Source organism: Drosophila serrata, unplaced genomic scaffold (genome assembly GCF_035046125.1).
Source record: "Drosophila serrata isolate PLE 108 unplaced genomic scaffold, ASM3504612v1 contig_293, whole genome shotgun sequence".
NCBI classification, from domain to species: Eukaryota; Metazoa; Arthropoda; class Insecta; order Diptera; family Drosophilidae; genus Drosophila; species Drosophila serrata.
Genome location: NW_028257191.1, coordinates 2,650,657 through 2,669,857, shown reverse-complemented (window position 1 = coordinate 2,669,857; position 19,201 = coordinate 2,650,657). Strand labels below are relative to the sequence as shown.

The window sequence follows — 19,201 nt, the reverse complement described above, 5'->3', positions numbered from 1 at the left end:
GAATTAAAAGGCTAAACTGTTATACTGAACACCATCGATCTGGCAACGCTGGCATGTTCTTTTTCCATCGATCTGGCAAATTTTTCGTCAGTCCGGCAATCTTGGTCGAATTTTCACATGCCAGCGTTGCCAGATCGATGGTACATTAATATAACAGTTTGCAAAAATCCCAGCCGCTTGCTGCTGCCTTCTGTTGGCCTGGTGTTCCAGCTCAATTTTTAAGCTGAAACCGGCCAGTTTGAAGCCTCGCTGTGGCCGCCAACAACAACAACTACAAGAACTACAACAAGAACAACAAAAATTATTTTTTTTTTACAAAAACAGCAATATCCCCAGAAGGAGTCATTTCCGACCCTACAAACTATATATATTCGTGATCAGCAAGAACAGCCGGTTCGATCTAGCTATGTCCCGTAAAAAAATAAAGATGTACCCATTTCTATATCCATTTCCATTTCCAAAATGAAAACATTCGATTATTGGTATCTTAAAGTCGACAGCCTCGACTATAGCGTTTATCTTAAAAGTAATTACTTAAATTCACACATTTAAAATCTTATTTTCGAAGCCTAACCTAAGCAAATGTCCACGGCTTGAAATTCCATTTCAATTTCCATTTAGCTTTTGTTGCGTTTCCTTGTTTTTTATATTGTTGATATATATTTACAGTGTGTTGAGTAGCGAGCGGGGATAATGATGATGACGGTGATGGGGGGAGTGGGTGGAGCCACGATCTGGTGTGCATATCACAAAGTGTTCATCCCTCCAATTGGCGGGACAGCTGAGATGTTGCGGATCGGATATCAGGGAAGCGCTGAGGAGGATCTGCCGCGTCTTCGACCCCTGGAAGCGGATGCGGATGCCAGTGGAGTAGAGGCTGCAACGGATCCGGCCTGGCTTACCGGAGGCCTATAAGTGGGCAGATCTATGAATACGGCTCTATATTCCGGCACCTCTGGCCGCATGGAACGCGATTCCGACTGCAGCATATTCGTGTAGTAGTTGACCTCGTTTCCCGGCTCAACCGCGTGGCCCTTGTCCTGCTGCTGCTGCTGCTGTTCCTGGTGCTCCACCTGGTCCTGCCACTCTCCGCCGTTGCCATTCTGCTCTCGGGAACGGGCTCGCATCAACCGGAATAGATTCCTTTGCTGGACGAGGGACGAGGAACGACGCGATGCCTTCTGTGAGCGCCGCCTTAGGGTTGTGGTGGTATTCAGGAACGCAGACTCCTCGTAGCGTGGTATATAGCGGGGTTTTCGTGACTCCGACGGACGCACAGCATCACGATCGTGGGGTGTCACATTGAAGCCAAAGAAACGCGGCGCCTGCACCGAGATCAGGGGCAGGAGCGTCTCCCGGGCGTAGCGTTCCGCCCGCTGCAGCAGTTCACCCAGCCGGAAAGGTAGCAGCTGGACGGTTTGCGGTTCATCCGGATCCGGGGATCGGCCAGTGCCCATTTGGGCCATCATTTTGGGTGGCGTAGCTGGAGCTGAAGCGGACGCAGGAGTCGAACTGGAGCTGGCCACTGGCGGCGGTGCCTGAGCCTGTTCAATGTCGCCGGATAGATCCAGATCCTTGCCCTGCTTCACACGCGGCGTGGTGGCCTTCAGCACGGGCTCCACGATCTCGGGACTATTGGTCGTGCCGTAATCCTGCAGATTTCGTCCTCGGTTCACGGCCAGACGTCGATCCTTGAGCACCGGCTCGAAGATTTCACCAGCAGGATCCGATGACAGGCTCCGACTCGATTCTGCAGCTGCCGCTGCTGTCTCATTGTCCAGGGAGTTGCCCACCAAGATGGGTTGCCAGGGCAGCTCATCCCCCTGGCCGAGGGGATAGGTCTGATTGCTGGCCAATTTGAAGCTGGTGCCCAGATTGAAGATATCCTTGCGTTGCTTGGCACTCTCCACGCCATCCACAGCCGATTCCTGGACACTGGAGTCGGGCACATCGGTGGGCGTGAGCGTGGGATTAGCTCCACCCGATCCGGAGCCAGATCCAGATCCTGGCGGGTGGGTGGTGTAGGCACCATAATCCTCCTGGTTGTCCAGCTCACAATTGCCGGAATGGAGACGCATGCGGACTGGGCTGCCGCTGCTTAGCTTGGTGCTTGGCCGGCACAGTGAGTGGCTCCGTCCGAAGCTATCCGTGAGCACCACCTTGTCGATGTCCCAGTGGGGCAGGCCCTTGCTCAGCCAGCCGCTGTAGGATTTGTAGTGGAGGCTCAGCGTTGTGGGGAAACCCAATGCCGGATGTGGAACAATAATCTTGGACACAATGTCGCCGGCAAAGAACTCTGCGTCGTCTTTCCTGTGAGAGCAGAGATGGAGAGTATAAATTACATTTCTTCAGAGCAGGACTTGGTTTTAAGAGGCACTCACTCGGATATCTCAAAGGTCTCGTTGAGGCCGCCATCCCCCTCGAGTATGGCCTCCAGGCGCCCAATGGTGCGAAGGGGCAGATCGTTGAACGAGTTGAAGATCTGCAACTGGAACTGATGGGCACAGAAGGGCTCCTCCTCGCGGGTGAGTAGATACAGCTGGCCGCGTCCCGTGGAACGGTCGGCATAGTAGCCCATATTGCCGCACCTTGGCACACCCTCGGCCAGATCCTCATCGTCCTGGGCACAGGGGAAGCAGCGACCCTTGAGGAAGTCATCGTAGCTGGCACAGGGAAAGGCGGGAAACAGGCAGCGCGGTGCCACCGAATCAATAAAGAATTTGTAGGCACGCCGATGGTTGCACAAGGATCGTCCCTCCTCATCCTCGGCGGCCTGGGCAGCTGTCGGTATAATTAATATAATATTATTAATTAATCGTTCATTAATAATTATAGCTCCAAACATACACCATATAAAATCAGTTACAGCGCCCACAAAGAGATTGGAACAACCCGTCTGGACGCGTCCACCGTTGGGATAATAATCTACATGCCCCATGGGCTGCCAGGAACCCAAACCACCCAGGATCAGGTTCTCTCCATTCGAATGGATGACGTCCACAAACTCAGCATCGCTGCTATCCAGCCGCACCTTCGGATGCTGGGCCTCGAAGAGCGGTCCAGCCGGATCTAGGCCTGTGATCCTTGACAATCCCGGCAGCTCGGCACCCGCAAACCCAGAGACATGGGCACCCAGGCTAAACCCAATGACATGGGTACGCATCAGATCCAGACCCTTGTGCTGCTGTAGGTTGCGCAGAAGCATGGCCAGCTGCTTGCCCACCAAACGGGTATTGGCCGCCGCCCGGACGTAGTTCGGGAAGGTGGCTCCATTCTCCCAGTCCACGCAGATCACAATGCAATCCTCCTGCGAGGGGAAAAGGTAAATATGAGATGTAAGTATTGTCCAGGAACTAACTCTTCTCGAACTTACCACCGCCATGAGGGCCGTTTTCATCTCATAGATCCAGACATGTGGACAGGCGGACCCAAAGCCATGGACTATGACCCGGACGGAGAGTTCATCGAAGCCCTCGAGGTCATCAATGGAAGGAGTGGCCTTCTTCTGGCCACTGGGACGCTCTGTGCTAAAGGTCTGACTACTGTTGGATGATGATGTGACACCAGAACCAGACGATAATGATGATGATGATCCGGCATTGCCATCGGTCGGTGCACTAGTGCTGGGCTCCGTTTCCCGCTTGCCACGAAAGGCATTGGTCATGTTCAGGAAGGAGAGCTCCATCAGCGGCCGATCGGATCGCTGGCGTGTGGAGTAGAAATAGAACTTGGTATTGATCTCCTCCGGCGGCGAGGGTAGCATCTCCAGATAGGCAAACGGACCCGAGTCCTCGAAGCAACCCAGTTCACCATAGCAAACCCGCTTCACCGCCCTCCTCGAGCGATGTCCCTGATGCCGTGCCCGCTCCTGCTGACGCTCCTCGTGGGCCACCAGAGATTCCTGCACCGCCAGCGATAGTTCCGTGAAGTTCACATATTGCGGCACTGAGGTCACTTCCTCCTGGGCGAGGGCTATAAATAAATAGATATTAAAATTTGTATATATTCAAATATGAGTCAGTGGCAATTTAAGTAAATAAATGCGGTTCTGTGCATGGCGAGCACGTTCGCCTCCGCCAGCAAATAGATTTTATTGAATTCCATTTGGAATTTGGACTCCTCCCTCCGAGGAATGTAAGTAACATACATATATGCGAGGAAGCTCTACCGGATTAAAGTCTCTGATTATCACGATCCCAATTAGCCTTGATTTGTATTATAAATTTACACGTATGTCTAGATCTGAAATAGAACATTTTACCAACGATTTTAGGTAGCCAGAAAGCTGGAGTTTAAATACCCTTGCTGTTTACAATTGAATTTTGGGATCTTTGAAGCCTTGCTTATCTATATTTTTATATGCAAATTTTTTCAAAAAATCAAATCTTAAAAAACTCATAACTAAGCCAAAAATTCATTCATTTCAATTCAGAAATCGTTCCTGTGTTAGTTTTTATTTGATTAATAAATCTGCATACTTTATTTAATATTTTAAGAAATCAAAATTTTTGTCGATTTTTGACAATTTTAATGATGAAACCCCTTAATTTAAAAAAAAAAAAATGGAAAAACTTTTTTTCTGCTTGAGATGGCTAGAACGATTCGCCTATTGATGCTGATCAAGAATAGAGTCGGAAATGATTCCTTCATAGAATTTCAAGCTTCTAACCGAAATTATAATATCCTTGCAATATAATAATATATATTTTATCAAGTAAACATAATAATGTAATGTAATTAGAAGGTAAAACTAGTAAGGCATTCGATTTAATGGAGCAGAGGATCCAAGTTAGCTTTTCTAGGGAAATCATTTACTAAAATATAACATTTTCGGAAAGATTTTCAGTAGCTGGGGTGGCCTGAGGTGTTGGGCTCTTGTCGGATCTATTTCTCTAAATTATATAAGTGCTTGTTCGGCGCACCTCAGCATTTTGCATGGGATGTTATTTATTTTTCTTTTTTTAATTATTTTAATTTGTATTTCTGTAATTTTTACAAATTTTAAAGAGCGTTTGGATGTCCCTTTAATGGCCAACATTCTGATCTTAATATATAATTTTAATTAGCCATGATTTTTGTTTAAACATTTTTCTGCAACTTGAAAAGAAACTCTTTATCCAATGGTTTTCAGTAGCTGCAGTGTCCTAAAGTGTTCAGGTGATACGTCAGTCCAGTTTTTCAAAGTATCTCAATCTCAAATAGTGCTATATCTCTTGAGTGCACCGTATATTTTTACGATCTTTGCTCACAACTTGAGCGTTCCTACATATGTAAATTTTCGTTTTTGCTGTGTTTTTATTGATTTCTAAATTAATTTTGGAATATCGCACTATTTCCCCATTGTCTTTCTGGGAACGGCAGAAGCTCATTGCGCGTGCGCACAGTTTTGGACTTGGTTATTGTCTTTAGTTTTGGTTTCAGGTTCGACTTTTGGGTATTTGGTTATTTTAAAAACGCAATCACGCTCCGGCGATCCATCATACACACTTGCGCACACGAATGGCGGCGTTATGTCATCCTCGTGGCGTGCGTTCCAAATCCATTGGAAGGGGTGGGGGAGGAGGAGGGAAAACGTAAGGCGGAAAATTGAATCAAAAGAGATTCCCGCCTTGCCATTGAAAAATCGGAAAATTCGATCCACTGAGCACCAATTTACCGCTGTCTGTCCTGCTTGAAGTAGTTTATATGTAAAGTATTATAGTATTATTATAGTTGTTTTAGTCAATAGTATTTTCATAGGGAAAAGTTCAACAAAGACTTGGGAAAACATATTTTTTAAATAAGAAAACTAAAGATTTATCTTCATAAAGAAATAAAAGAAAAAACTAAAGAAAACCCCATCCAAAATGCTGAGGTGCGCCGAACAGGCACTTATATAATTTAGAGAAATAGATCCGACAAGAGCCCAACATCTCAGGCCACCCCAGCTACTGAAAACCCTTCGGAAAATGTTCTATTTAAGTAAATGATTTCCCTAGAAAAGCTATCTTGGATCCTCTGCTCCATTAAATCGAATGCCTTTCTAGTTTTACCTTCTATTTACATTACATTATTATGTTTACTTGATAAAATATATATTATTATATTTTATACACTTACAATATTATAATTTCAGTCAGAAGCTTGCAATTTGGTGAAGGAGTCATTTCCGACCCTATAAATCATATATATTCTTGATCTGCATCAATAGGCGAATGTTTCTGACCATCTGAGGTAGCAAAACAAACATTTCTAATTTTTTCAAAAAAAATTAAAGGGGTTAAAAGGTCTTTAAAATCTTCAAAAATAGAAGAAAAAAAAATTAATCTCCTAAAAAGTTTAATTTGGTATGCTAATTTGTTAAGCGCCAAAAAACTAACACAGGAACGATTTCTGAATTGAAATTAATGCACTTTTGGCTTAATTATGAGTTTTTTAAGATTTGATTTTTTGAAATAATTTAATACAATTGCAAACTTTGGCTTCCCGAAATTAGTTTCCTTGTTGTTAACTTTGAAATCTTTTTAAGAAAGTGCCTTAGAGGAACTATTGATTTAGTTTGAAGAGTAAGACTGGACAGAGTTTATTTATTTATAAAATTTGAATTTAATGTTAAATAAATACCAAGCAGAGATCCTCTGCACTTCAATCCATGGCCCAAACCCAAGGGTAAATAAATCTTGGCTATTTTGGTCTTTATTGGTTTTACCTTCACATAACAGACAGAGATCTCTCATCTCTCTCACTTGAGTTTTTTATGCAAATGTACACAGCAAAAAAAACAGCAATGGAATATTAAATTGATTTAATGAAATAGTTGTGGGTTCAAAGAAATATATTTTAAGAAATTATTTAATATATAAAGTAGGTAAAAAGTGCTGTTGTGCAATTAAAAATCAAAGAACCTAGTCATGATGGTATTTTTTCAACTTTAAACCATGGTTTTTTAGGTCTAATGGAATCACTCGATAATATTTAGTGAAATTGCGATGAAATCTGAACAAACTGCTTAAGATGTAACCCACATTTGTGTCTTTTATTTGTCACCTCATGCGTACAGTGCTCCCTAAGACTGAGATTGTGCAATCAACGCGGCACTAAAGTGATTTCGTTGATCGTCTTCTCAATTGACACAATCACGGCAAACTAACACCCCCTCAGACACATACAAAATAAATTTAAAAAAAAGAAGAAATAACTACACAACACAACACACATTTGTTAAAAGCAAAACGCAAGTCGAGCGCTAAGTAAATTAGTTAATGTCTCGCGCCGCCGCTTGGCAATTAGTTAATGGAGGGGGCCCACGGGGCGTATACTTACCATGAGCGGTGTGGCACTTGAGCAGCACGAAGAGGAGGCAGCAGGCAATTAGCATTGTTGCTATATATTGCTATATATAGTACTTAAGTTGTTCTATATCAGATGTATACACTCTATATCTCTTTGATATACACTCTGTTGGTGTATTTTACTCGCTGTCTGTGAACATTGCTCGTTGCAGATGTGTTATGCGTCTCTTTCGCTTTGGTAATAGCAAAAAAAATAAAAAAAAAAACTATATATACAATAAACAAATTCACTTTCACTTATTTGTGAACCTGCCGGGGCGACAACCAAAGCCAAACCAAAGCTGAAGCTGAAGCTGAAGCCAAAGCAAAGCTGGTTGTGCCTGTGACTGTGACTGTGCCTCTGCCTTTTTGGAGTCGCGACTATGACTATGGCTATGACTATGACTGCAAGTCCAAGAGGCTCTCTGACTCACTGACTGAGTTTAGCCAAAAAGGCAGACGACAGACAACCAATTACGAACTGGCGACACTGCTCGAGTCTCCGGATCTGGAATCTCCCTGCAATCTTTGCAAATCCTCACTCTGGAATCTCCGATCCGATCTTCGAGTCTCTCGGATCTTGGCCTCAAGTGTCTCGGCTTTCTCCGAGAAGGGAGAGAGCTCTGCAGCTCCGTCTCCAGCTCCAATTTTGCGACAAGCGGCACTGACTGATTGATGGCCTGATTGATGGCTTGGCGATCAGTCGTCTGCAATCAGAAGAGACAAAGTCATATTTAAACGGTTTCGATTTTTGACACTGAAGGAAAATAATGATACAAAAGAATATATATCTTAAAGTTTGTATGCTTAAATTAATTACAAGAGACTTTAAAATGTATAAATATGTTTTAAGTACAAAATAAATATAGGTAAGAGAGCATAAATATTAACAATAGAACAATAGAAACAGATTAAAATTCGATTAACAATATAAATTATATATATTCATGTTAAAAAACAATATAGTTGTGCCTGCTTTCATTTCATGTCCTCTATTTTTAACGATCGTTTGCATGGCAGCTATATGATATGGTAATCCGATTTTCATAAAATTCTACATAAAATTCTAGATTAATATAGAATGGCTACATATTAAATTTGATGAAAATTAGTTAAAAACTGAAAAAGTTATTATTTGTTATTCTTAAAATTGTCCTATTGTTCCTATATCAGCTATATATATGTAAATATATAGTCCACCGATTCACCATGCTTCGACTTATATACTAGTAAAATTAGATAGAAGAAGAACACGATAGTTTCATTGAAATAGCTTAAATTTGATGCAAAACAAATCTCACACATCTGTACTTATGATTCCCAACCAGTTCTAACATCCCCGGAACGAAGTTACTTCCACCAGCCACGTCTCAGATATGTGTTGTGTTCCAAAAGTTGCAAGTCATTGTTTACTAGTGTTCAAATTAAGTAAGTGATCATACATACATATTGGTCATAGTTACTTAGTGATCATAGTTAATTACTGATCATATTTATTTACTGATGATAGTTACTTTATGTTGATTGATACTTACTGATCAGAGTTACTTAATGCTTATAGGTACTTACTGATCAGAGTTACTTACTGGCTATAGTTACTTAGTGTTCAGAGTTACTTACTGCTCATAGTTATTTGCGCACATCTGTGCATATGATTCCCAACTAGTTCTAACATCCCCGGAACGAAGTGACTGCTGTCAGCCAAGTATCAGACATGTGTTGTGTTACAAAAGTTGCAAGTCATTGTTTACAAGTGTTCAAAGTCAGTAACTGATCATACATTCAAACTGATACTTAATGATCATAGTTACTCACTGCTCTTAGTTAATTTCTGGTCATACATACTTAGTGATCAGAGTTAATTACTGCTCATAGTCACTTAGTGTTCATTGATATTTACTGATTATAGTTATTTACTGCTCATTGCTATCTACTAATCAAAGTTACTTAATGTTCAACAACGAATCTCTTAAAATGGTTAAACAATGGTACTCTTTAAGTAAGTAATAACAATAAACTTATTTCATACGTTTTTTAAGCATTCCCGCATATATTCAAAATTCAATAAATTTTGAGCTATAGATAAAAGATTCCTCTCTCTCTCTCTCTCTGTTTTTTCGCCAAGTGTAGCCGTGTGGCAGTTGTATAATAGGCCGGTTGCAAATGGCAACCCGAACAGGATGTTGCGCATGTGCGTCTGCCGGCGGACTAGTCATGACTTGCAGCTCGTTTCTTGCATCTTGTGCATCAGATGAACATTGGTGTATTTTTGCGGCATTTAGTCCATTGACCTTACACTTGTCTGCGAAGAGCATTCTGGCCACTAAAAATCCAGCCCGACCACTTTTTCGGCCGCCTCGCATTTGGGTCAACAGGCAGAGACAAAGCCAAGAGCGGAGCCATCGAGCCGTTTGTTGACATTTCTTGTATTTATACATATATATTTTTTGTTTTGGCCAATTTGCAAGTGGCAACGGAGCCACCAAAAGAGGTGTGACTCAGGTGAAGATGTGACAAACGAAAGTGAAAACCTACAAACAAAAAAAAACTGAAACTGAATTTGAAACTGGAACTGTAACTCGAAATGGAAGCTGAAGAGATGTTTCCACTATTGATTAACAATGCCTTTGGTGGTTCAATCAACATCATTTCACTTTCGTTGGCGGCGTGTAGCCGTGATCTACGTGATCCACCAATTAGCGCCTCCCTCCCCCTAAGACATTAGCGGATTGTGCAACACAGATACAAAGATACAAAGATACATTAGCTGGCATGGATAAACTAACGATGGATTTTGTCATCGGTTGCACTTAACACTTTCTGGACAGACATGAAGTTTCCTTGACTATTTTAAATGGGAAATTTAATTAGGAAGCTTTACTAACAATATTCATTAATATCTTCTTATTATTGCTTAATTATCAAAAAGACTTTGAAAGTCTAGATTATAAAAGACTTGGGTATGGATTTATATAATTATATTTAATGCTTTAAAGCATCCTTCCTACATTTAAATGAGTTCTCTTACATTTCAAGTGTTATGTCTTCTTTATAAGCAGTTTTTGTAACAAGTTACTTTGAGTTTTCTTGATATTTTCTAGCTAATGACTTCCTTAAACTAATTGCTCATCCCCCTAATTAACCACCTTATATAGTAGGTACATATTAAAAGCAATCTCTATCGAGCTGGCACATCGTGTGAACATCTAATGGACTTTAGCTATACCTGTGATGGAAAGCGAAATTAAAAAGTGCGAGTACCGTTAAAGAATGAAGAAATTAGATGTCGCTAAAGAAAGCCAAAAAAAAAAAGACAAGTCAAGATGCGGACCTTTAGAGACGTCAGCATCATCATCTTGCTCCCAAGCTAAACAAAAAGCGCCATCAAAATGAAAGTAAAGCACTAAATAATGCTTCTTGGGTGACTTTCGCATGGGATCTATGTATCAGATGCTTTCTATATATACATATGTATATATATATGCTGCGGTCAGAGCTTCTACTTTCAAAAAGATTAACCCAATTTTGAGACTCTGAGGCGGCTTTTCGTTGCTCATTTTCGCATTTGGCGGCTAATTCAGCTCATTACGAGAAACGAGGGACTGTAAAATATGAATTCTCAACAATATATAGTAATAAATAAAAGAAAAAACTAAAGAAAATCCCATTTAAAATGCTGAGGTGCGCCGAACAGGCACTTATATAATTTAGAGAAATAGATCCGACAAGAGCCCAACATCTCAGGCCACCCCAGCTACTGAAAACCCTTCGGAAAATGTTCTATTTAAGTTACTGATTTCCCTAGAAAAGCTAACTTGGATCCTCTGCTCCATCTTTCTAGTTTTACATTACATTAATATGTTTACTTGATAAAAATATATATTATTTTATACCCTTTCAAGGGTGTCATAATTTCAGTTAGAAGCTTGCAATTCGGGGAAGGAGTCATTTCCGACTCTATAAATCATATATATTCTTGATCAGCATCAACGGAAGATTCTTTCTACAACTGTTCGGTAGAAAAATAAATTTTCGAAAAATTTTCAAAATTTTATAAGGGGTTATATCGTAAAACTTGTCAAAAATTAAAAATAAAAAAATAAGTTTGTTAAATTTTAAATCTCAATATGCAGATTTGTTAAGCCTATAAAAACTAGCACAGAACAGTTTTCCGAATTGTATTTAATGCTATTTTGACTTATTTGACTTATTTGAAGACTATGATTTACCCAAAAAATATTGCATTTAAAAATATTGATTTAATATACCTAGAATAAACATATTTTATAATTTATTGTGGGTATGCGAAGGCTAAAGCTAATGACTGCCAAAAGATATATATGCTTTTGTACACCGTTTTTAAAGATTTCTTTGTCAACAATTAAAAAAGGGTTTAGTTTTTTAAATATTTAAACCCGATATACTAATATACTAATAAAAATTTAACATATATATATGAAAATAATTCATAAAAATAATTTAAACAAACTTGTATAAAAATAATAATTTAAATGAATGGTTTTAATTCATTTAATTAAGATTTCATTTCTTTTTAATAAAATTAAACAAGATGAAGAGCAACAAAAACAACAAATGACTCATATATCTCCCATAGTAACGATCTGAAAATTATTAGAAAACTAAATGGATAGGATCGGACGACTATATAATATAGCTTTCATAGGAACGATCGGAAAATGTTTAGAAAAAAATTCAAACTCCTTCAGTTTTCAAGATATTTTCATCTAATTAGAGAAATAGCCATTTTATAATATTTCAGAATTTTAGCTTTAATTTTATCAAAATCAGACGACTATATCATAAAGCTGCTATAGGAACGATCCTTAAATGTAAAGTAAATTGCAAAACTCCCCCTCTCCCTCTCCCTCTCACTCTCTTAATGCACCGTGCAACGTTTTTGTTATGTCTGTGCAGCTCAAGAGGCAGCCCTTACTCTCTATCTCTCTCTGCCTTTCTCCAGAGATAGCCCTTACTCTCTCGCTCACTCATTCTCTGTTCTCTTCCCCCGGGGACTATAAATACAGGGCGCTACCGGCCCTCGGGCCTCATTCGGTGCGCGGAGTGGCTGCTGGCAACATCTATGGTGAAAGTGGAAGAGATAGTGATAATATCACCTGCATCTGGATAATCAGGAAGAAGCTCTGCACCGGATGCAAGTAAACAATGACGTGTCCTTAATTCTTCACCGGATGGAAGTAAACAATGACTTGTAATTAACTCCTCACCGGATGGAAGTAAACAATGACTTGTAGTTAATAAGTCTTAACTAAAGTGGGAGTGATAGTGATTGGCCTTCGACCCAAATAACATCACCTACACCCAACGCAATGGATCTGGATAAACAGAAAGAAGCTCTACACCGGATGGAAGTAAACAATGACGTGTCCTCAATTCCGGTAAGTCTTAACCATGACTATTATATCTTGTTTATAGATGCTTTGAGAGTGATCAGTTCTAGGTCTAGAATCAGTTGTGCCAGCTATGCATTCATTAATTAATATTGCCCATCTTAATTATACTCTAAGGGTATTACAATTTTAATCACAAGCTTGATAAGCATTGAAGGAATCATTTCCGACCCTATAAATCATATATATTCTTGATCAGCATTCATAGGCGAATCGATCTAGGCACCTCAGGCAGTAAAAAATATTTTACTAATTTTTTTCAAAATTTTAGAGGGTCTTTATCGGAAAACTTGTCAAAAAAAATTTTAAAAATTAAATTTTTTTTTTATTTTAGATTGAGTATGCAGAGTTATTAACCTAATAAAAACTAACATAGGAAAGCTTTCCAAATTTAAATTAATGCATTTTAGGCTTAGTTATGAGTTTTTAAACTATGATTTTTTGAAAAAATTTGCATATAAAAATATAGATAAAGAATGCTTTAAAGATCCTATAATTCAATTGCAAACTGCAAGTGTATATAAACTCCTCTCTGATTAACATCGCAATCTTTTAGGAGAATGACCAACAGGAATCACTGATTCGTTTTAGAGAGTAAGACTGGCAGAGTTAATTTATTATTCCATTTTTAATTAAATTTTAAAGAAAAAATTTAAAGAGATCCTTTGCTTCCTATTCAAGTGTAAATTAATCTTGGCTCCTCTAGGCTTTATTTGTTTTGACTAAATTTACATTACTACCGTTTTATAACATTTAAAGATCATAAGCTTGGCCACAAGAAGGAACTTCAATACGCTCCACAAAAATTGTAAAAAAAATGAAATGTCTCAGCAATACATAGTATAAATAATAAATAAAAGCTGTTAAAAATTATAACTTCTGGCAAATTTCTTGGGTTACATATTCTCTGCTCTGTAAAATCAAATACCTTAAAGTGTTATCTTCTATTTACATTATCTGTTTATGAGATATGTGTTTTAGATGGTGATTTATACCGGATGATTTTACATATATAAAATATATAAATATATTTGTGGGGGCCAGCGCTTCCACTTTCAAATAGATTAACCCAATTTGGCGGCTTTCCGTTGCTCATTTTCACATTTGGCGGCTAATTCATCTCATTACGAGGAACGAGTGTCTGTGATCTCTTCTGCACGGTATATATCTACTGTAACAGAAAAAAAAATTGGGGAAAAAAATGCAAGTACTGTGAAAATTAGAAATTAAGAATCCACCGTGATAAATGTAAGATGAGTCTGGCCTTAATTTGTGGTCACTTTAAAGGTGTCTGAAAATGTAATTTGCTCAAAGTTTTAGCTTGTCATTTAAAACTTAATAAATGTAGAATGCCACTAATAAATATGTTTAAAATTTGAGGTAACTACTCCTGTAAATATAATTTATGATAATTTCCCGGAAAATGTAGTAGTAGTAGTTGTATATCTTTAGTGATAAAAGAACCTTTTAGTTTTTGATAACCTATTAGTTTTTTAGATATATAAATTATTAACTAATTTATCCGTTATCCGTTTTCAATGAGGTAGTATTCATTTAAATATTATTTCTTAAAAATATATCTTTGAAATCATAAACAATCTTCTACTCTTTTAAATGTTAAGACCCTTTTGTCAGGTTACATATTAATTCTTTCCCCTCTCTTCTGATAATTATATTCGCTCGTAAATAGCAATTTTCTCCAAGTGTTTAGATCCCATTTGAATGGGGAAAAGCGAGACGAAGTTGAGACAAGCCCGAGACGAACTGAGAACTGGCTGGGAAAGTCGGCGAATCGATTGGGAAAACCGAACCATGCCAAAGAAAAGTGCAGCTCCGTGCATTTTTTTCCTCTATTTCTACCTTCTGTCTGCCGTCTGCCGTCTGCCGTCTGCTGTCTGCGAATGTCTCATTTGGTGGCTCTGGACGTGAGCCAAACGAATGGCGGACAATGGAAGTGGTCACTCCGAATGGCATTGCCAAATGGCAACAACAACAACAACAAAAAAAAAACACTAATAATTCACAATTCCAATGCATTGTCTTTTGCCTTTTGTTTTTGTGCAATCGAAATTCGCATGAAGCGATTTGATTGATTTGTCAAGCCAAATGGCACACACAGGTGATGTTGTGCGTGTTGTGTGTGTGTGCTCACCGCAATACAAAGCACCTGGCAGGCGCAATAGATAAGCTTTATTTTATTATTATAACAACTGCTTGCTATGGAGAATTCATTCCGCCAAGAAATCGAAACGGGCAGTGAGGAAATCCAAAGTGATTTATAGGTTCCCCCTGATGTCCGATTTCACAAAACCAAAAACTTTTATTATTATGGAACAATTTCAAAATTCAATCGCATACCACACCATTTTCTATGAAAATCATTTTGAATATATAAGTAGATGAATGGAGTTTTCATTTAATTTTCGCCTTCTCTTTTGCCTTTAATTATATCAGTTTGGGAAATTCTCTGAAATTATAATAAATTGCCAGAGTTTTCATATCTAAATACTTCTCAAGTAGCATATAGTTCATTTTCCTCAATATCTCATTCAGGATTAGTGAAATTATCTCAACTTACTGCCATTTATTTGGGGGAATGCCACTTGCCAAACGAAAGACTTAGGCAACAAACTTGCCACCGATGGCTAATGTTGCGATTGCAGCCGAAAAAAAAGGCACACCGAAAGTGTGTATAAATTTCCTTAGCCAATTTTCGCATGGCAGCATAAAATAGTTTCCTGTTTGTTACGACGGACCCAGCAACTTAGCTTTAAGAAAATAAAGAAAAAAGGGAGGAAGCCGATCCGTTTCGAGCCGAAAAAAAGCTGGGGCAAGAAAATACAACAAAAAACCAGCAGCGCATAAAATTTCCGCTCTCTTCTCAATGGGGATTTTTAGCCTAATGTTGTCCGGTGCACCGAAAGAAAATTATGAGCAGCTTTAGGCAAAGAAAAAATATTCATATACAAGAAAATCATTCAAGAAATAAAATCCATAAAATAATTAATAGTACTAGAAGTAATTCATTACTGAAAGGTAATTTGAATAAAATATTACCTGACTGAAAGGTTATTTAAATAAAATATTATTTTACAGGCAGTTTAATGTCATAACTCATAGTTATTTTTTAACTTTTAGCATTTTGTAAGGGCTTAAATTAAATTTAAATATAATAATTAAGGGAATACTTGAAGTTAAATGAAATTAAAGAAATAAAACCTTCAAAAAATTAAAATAAGTGCAAATAAATAGAGTTAAATTTATAATTCAACTTTTTATGATTCTCCAAGTAAATAAATTCAATTTATCTCTAATTTTTTTCTCAGTGCCTGCTGCATATAATTAGTGGCAACTATTTATAAGCGTTTTCTTTCTTTTTGAACAGAACTTTTCGTGGGCCCATGCAATCCTCATTGCTGATGCAGAACAGCGCCAACAATGGCCATAAATCAACAGACGGGAAACAGTGCCTGGAATCGTACGATAATAAAGTGCAACAAATCTCTACTAATAAAAATATAAAAAAAGTAACTGCAAAAGCAGCCCCATTACAATTACAATTACAATTACAAGCGGCATGCATGACACAGTTTTCGGGAGCAGTAACAGCACACAAAACTCCCAGCTCTTTTGTCATTTCTTTCCCGGCGAACCGGCAAACAGCATCAAGTTGCCAGTTATGGTTCATGGAACGCCTGAGCTGACCCAATCGGATACAATATAATGTGTACATATATCATTTGTCAGCTTATGAAACCTTCTGGTCTAACCCAGTTACCCAATGATGGATGATTGTGTTGTATATGCTTTCCACAGCATTTTGCTGCAGGGATAACCCTTGCAACTTCTATTTCTATACTTTCCGAGAAGAATTTCCCAAGAATCTGGAACAGCTCTCTGTCTCAGCTTTCCACTCTTAATGGCACGGGGTACAATTAACCAAGAAGATTAAAATATAATTCGCTCTTTTTAATTGTAGTCATGCCGTCGCGAGTAATAGAATGTCAAGAACAAAAGGAAATTTAATTTGTTTGAGCTCGTTTTAATGGTCTCTTTTTCAGGTAATTATAATTTCTTTATGATGAACTCACCAGGAGGGGGCAAACATATACACACATGTGTGTAAATAAAGAGAGTGCATTGAATGGCATTGAGTGGCATACAAAAAATTATCCAAACAAATTACGCTTAAATAATTCATGGAAAATTTTCCAGCATTTAGCAGACATAATGCCCATTTGCATTTGATAATATGCGTGGTGGTAAACGACCTTGTTCCTCTACCAATCATCAACCAGTCATCAAGCAACCAGTCAACAATCAACAATCAACAACCAACAATCAACAACCAACGAGAGTTGATTGTTCGCTGGCTCTTCAATCACTTGATTTAATGTCAAATGCATTTTCAAATTTTGGGCACAGAAAGAAATATAAGAAAAATAAATATATAAATTTAAAATGTAAAGAGCTAAACTGTATGGTAAATATTAATAAAAACCTTTAAAAATGACTGGGAAAATTTAATATTTCATTGTTAACATTTTTACTCCTTTTTTGTAACACTTATTATTATCATTTCATTTTAAAAGTAATGCAAAGTCTTTAAAAAATAAAACAAATGTCAAACTAAGTACCAAAATGCTCTGTTATAATCATGACAAGCCCCAGATAATTTTATAATTTAAATAAATTCATATATCAAGTTATAAACCAACATCTCCTTATATTAAAAAATATTTTCTTTCCATGAAAAAAAGCCAAATTTGTTAGCAACATTAAAATATATATTTTCATTGCTATTTGGCGCCTGACATTGATGGAATTTTATGCACTTTAATTGTTGGGTTTTTAGTCATAAATTTTTGGAGTTGGACTTAAACTCTAAACTGTATGATTTGACTTTTGTTTGCCGTGTGTGTGTGTTGTGTGTGCTGTGTGTGCTGTGGTTGCCCCGACAATTCGTGTCAATGTCAGCATGATTTTAGTTTTTCTGATCTGCTCTTGGTGGGGGGAGGGAGGGGGAGGCGAAGGGTAGACAGGTGTTAATGCCTTGGCAAACGAGTTTAATCGAAACATGCATAATACACGCACCAAAAAAATGCTAAGAAACTGGATGCAGCTGCGGACACACTCGAAGAAAAATCGTGATGGAATTGCAGCCTTAATTAGTGCCCCATAACTCAGTCACTTGGACACATTTTCAAAGCGCAAGAAATATGCATTTTTGAAATAGTTTCGCAAAGCACTAACGCTGACACAGAAAACAGAAAAAAAAAACTAAACAGTAGCCGAAAAACACAGCGTAAGGCAGCAGAAAAAAACATAATAAGTAATAAAGATAAAAGAAGAAAAAAAACAATGCGAATGTGGGGGAAAAACAGACTGGAGGTAAGTAGAGTCACCTCCGGCTGCTGTGTGTTGTGGCTGCTGCCGTGTGTGTGTGTGTGTGTGTGTGTGTTGCCGCTTCTTCTTCATTTCGCTTATTTCGGACCCGGCTCACGGTTTTCACTTGAAGCGCGTGAAAGTTGCGCTTCACCACGGCGACAGCAGCAGCCGCATCACACAGAAAGAAATATTTAAATACTTTGCCAAAGGCCTTTTTTAAACAAAAAATAAAAAATAAAAAGAAACGCCTAGCATCAAGCAGTATACATTTAAGTGTAATTATTACAGTTTAAAGTAATTTTAAAATTCTTTTGCATTCATATTCACTGTATGCTTAAAGCTCAGCAACACGAACTTCTAAGTGTACAGTTATAGTAAGATAAAAGCATCAGCTTTACCCCTTGACTTTCCACAACTTTTATGCCCTATCATAATTTATTTAAAAAATATTCTCACCAGCTACAATTATTAAAATGTTTTAATTCAAACATAAACAAGCAAATATTCCTTTAAAATAATATATATTTATATGTCCATCAAATATTCTGACAATTGCGAATGCAAGCTAATGAGCTTTTAAAACCGTAACAAAAGTTTGTCAAAAAACGGTATGTTAAGCTGATCAAGAGGGCCACGCAAGGCAATTAATGCAACTCAATGAAACTAAAAAAAAAAAAAAACTAAGGAAAAACCAAAGATAAACCACACTGCCACACCAAAACAAAAGACAAATCACAACAAATACGCACTTTTTACGTGTTTTTCACTCACCAAAACAAAAATACAAATAAAACTGTTGCGCAAAGCAATGCGGACCGAGAAATGTTGCTGCCGCGTATTTGTATGTTTTAATATTAATATATTGTTTGTGGTTTCTGTAGTTTTATCTTTATTTTGAGCAATGCAGACGACGACTGCCGCGGCGGCTCACAACTAACTGCACTCACGTAACGGAACTGCAAATGTGCGGGCGAAATAAACTCGGACCGACTGCCAGAGCTGCGAACAACCGTTGCAGGTGAAGACCAACTGAAGACAACTTTAGCCGACAGCCCGGCTCGAGCGTAAAGCGAA

The 19,201-nt window shown here is 38.3% G+C and overlaps 1 protein-coding gene across 3 annotated transcripts; it reads right to left on the bottom strand.

Moving 5' to 3' along the window:
- Positions 1 to 476: 476 nt before the first annotated feature.
- Positions 477 to 19,170, bottom strand: LOC110184315 (uncharacterized). 3 transcript variants are annotated; one of them, XM_086836759.1, is made up of 7 exons: positions 18,899 to 19,168; positions 7,745 to 8,017; positions 7,303 to 7,504; positions 3,374 to 3,972; positions 2,848 to 3,307; positions 2,382 to 2,781; positions 477 to 2,310 (listed from the first exon to the last, which is right to left on the bottom strand). In XM_086836759.1, exons 3-7 carry the CDS (start codon positions 7,355 to 7,357, stop codon positions 804 to 806), a joined length of 3,021 nt encoding a protein of 1,006 aa, XP_086692885.1. In that variant the 5' UTR covers positions 7,358 to 7,504; positions 7,745 to 8,017; positions 18,899 to 19,168; the 3' UTR covers positions 477 to 803. The 3 variants fall into 3 exon arrangements, with proteins under 3 accessions (XP_086692885.1, XP_086692886.1, XP_086692884.1); XM_086836760.1 differs by having other exon boundaries at positions 7,853 to 8,017; positions 18,899 to 19,164; XM_086836758.1 differs by having other exon boundaries at positions 7,303 to 8,017; positions 18,899 to 19,170.
- Between the last annotated feature and the right edge of the window lie 31 nt (positions 19,171 to 19,201).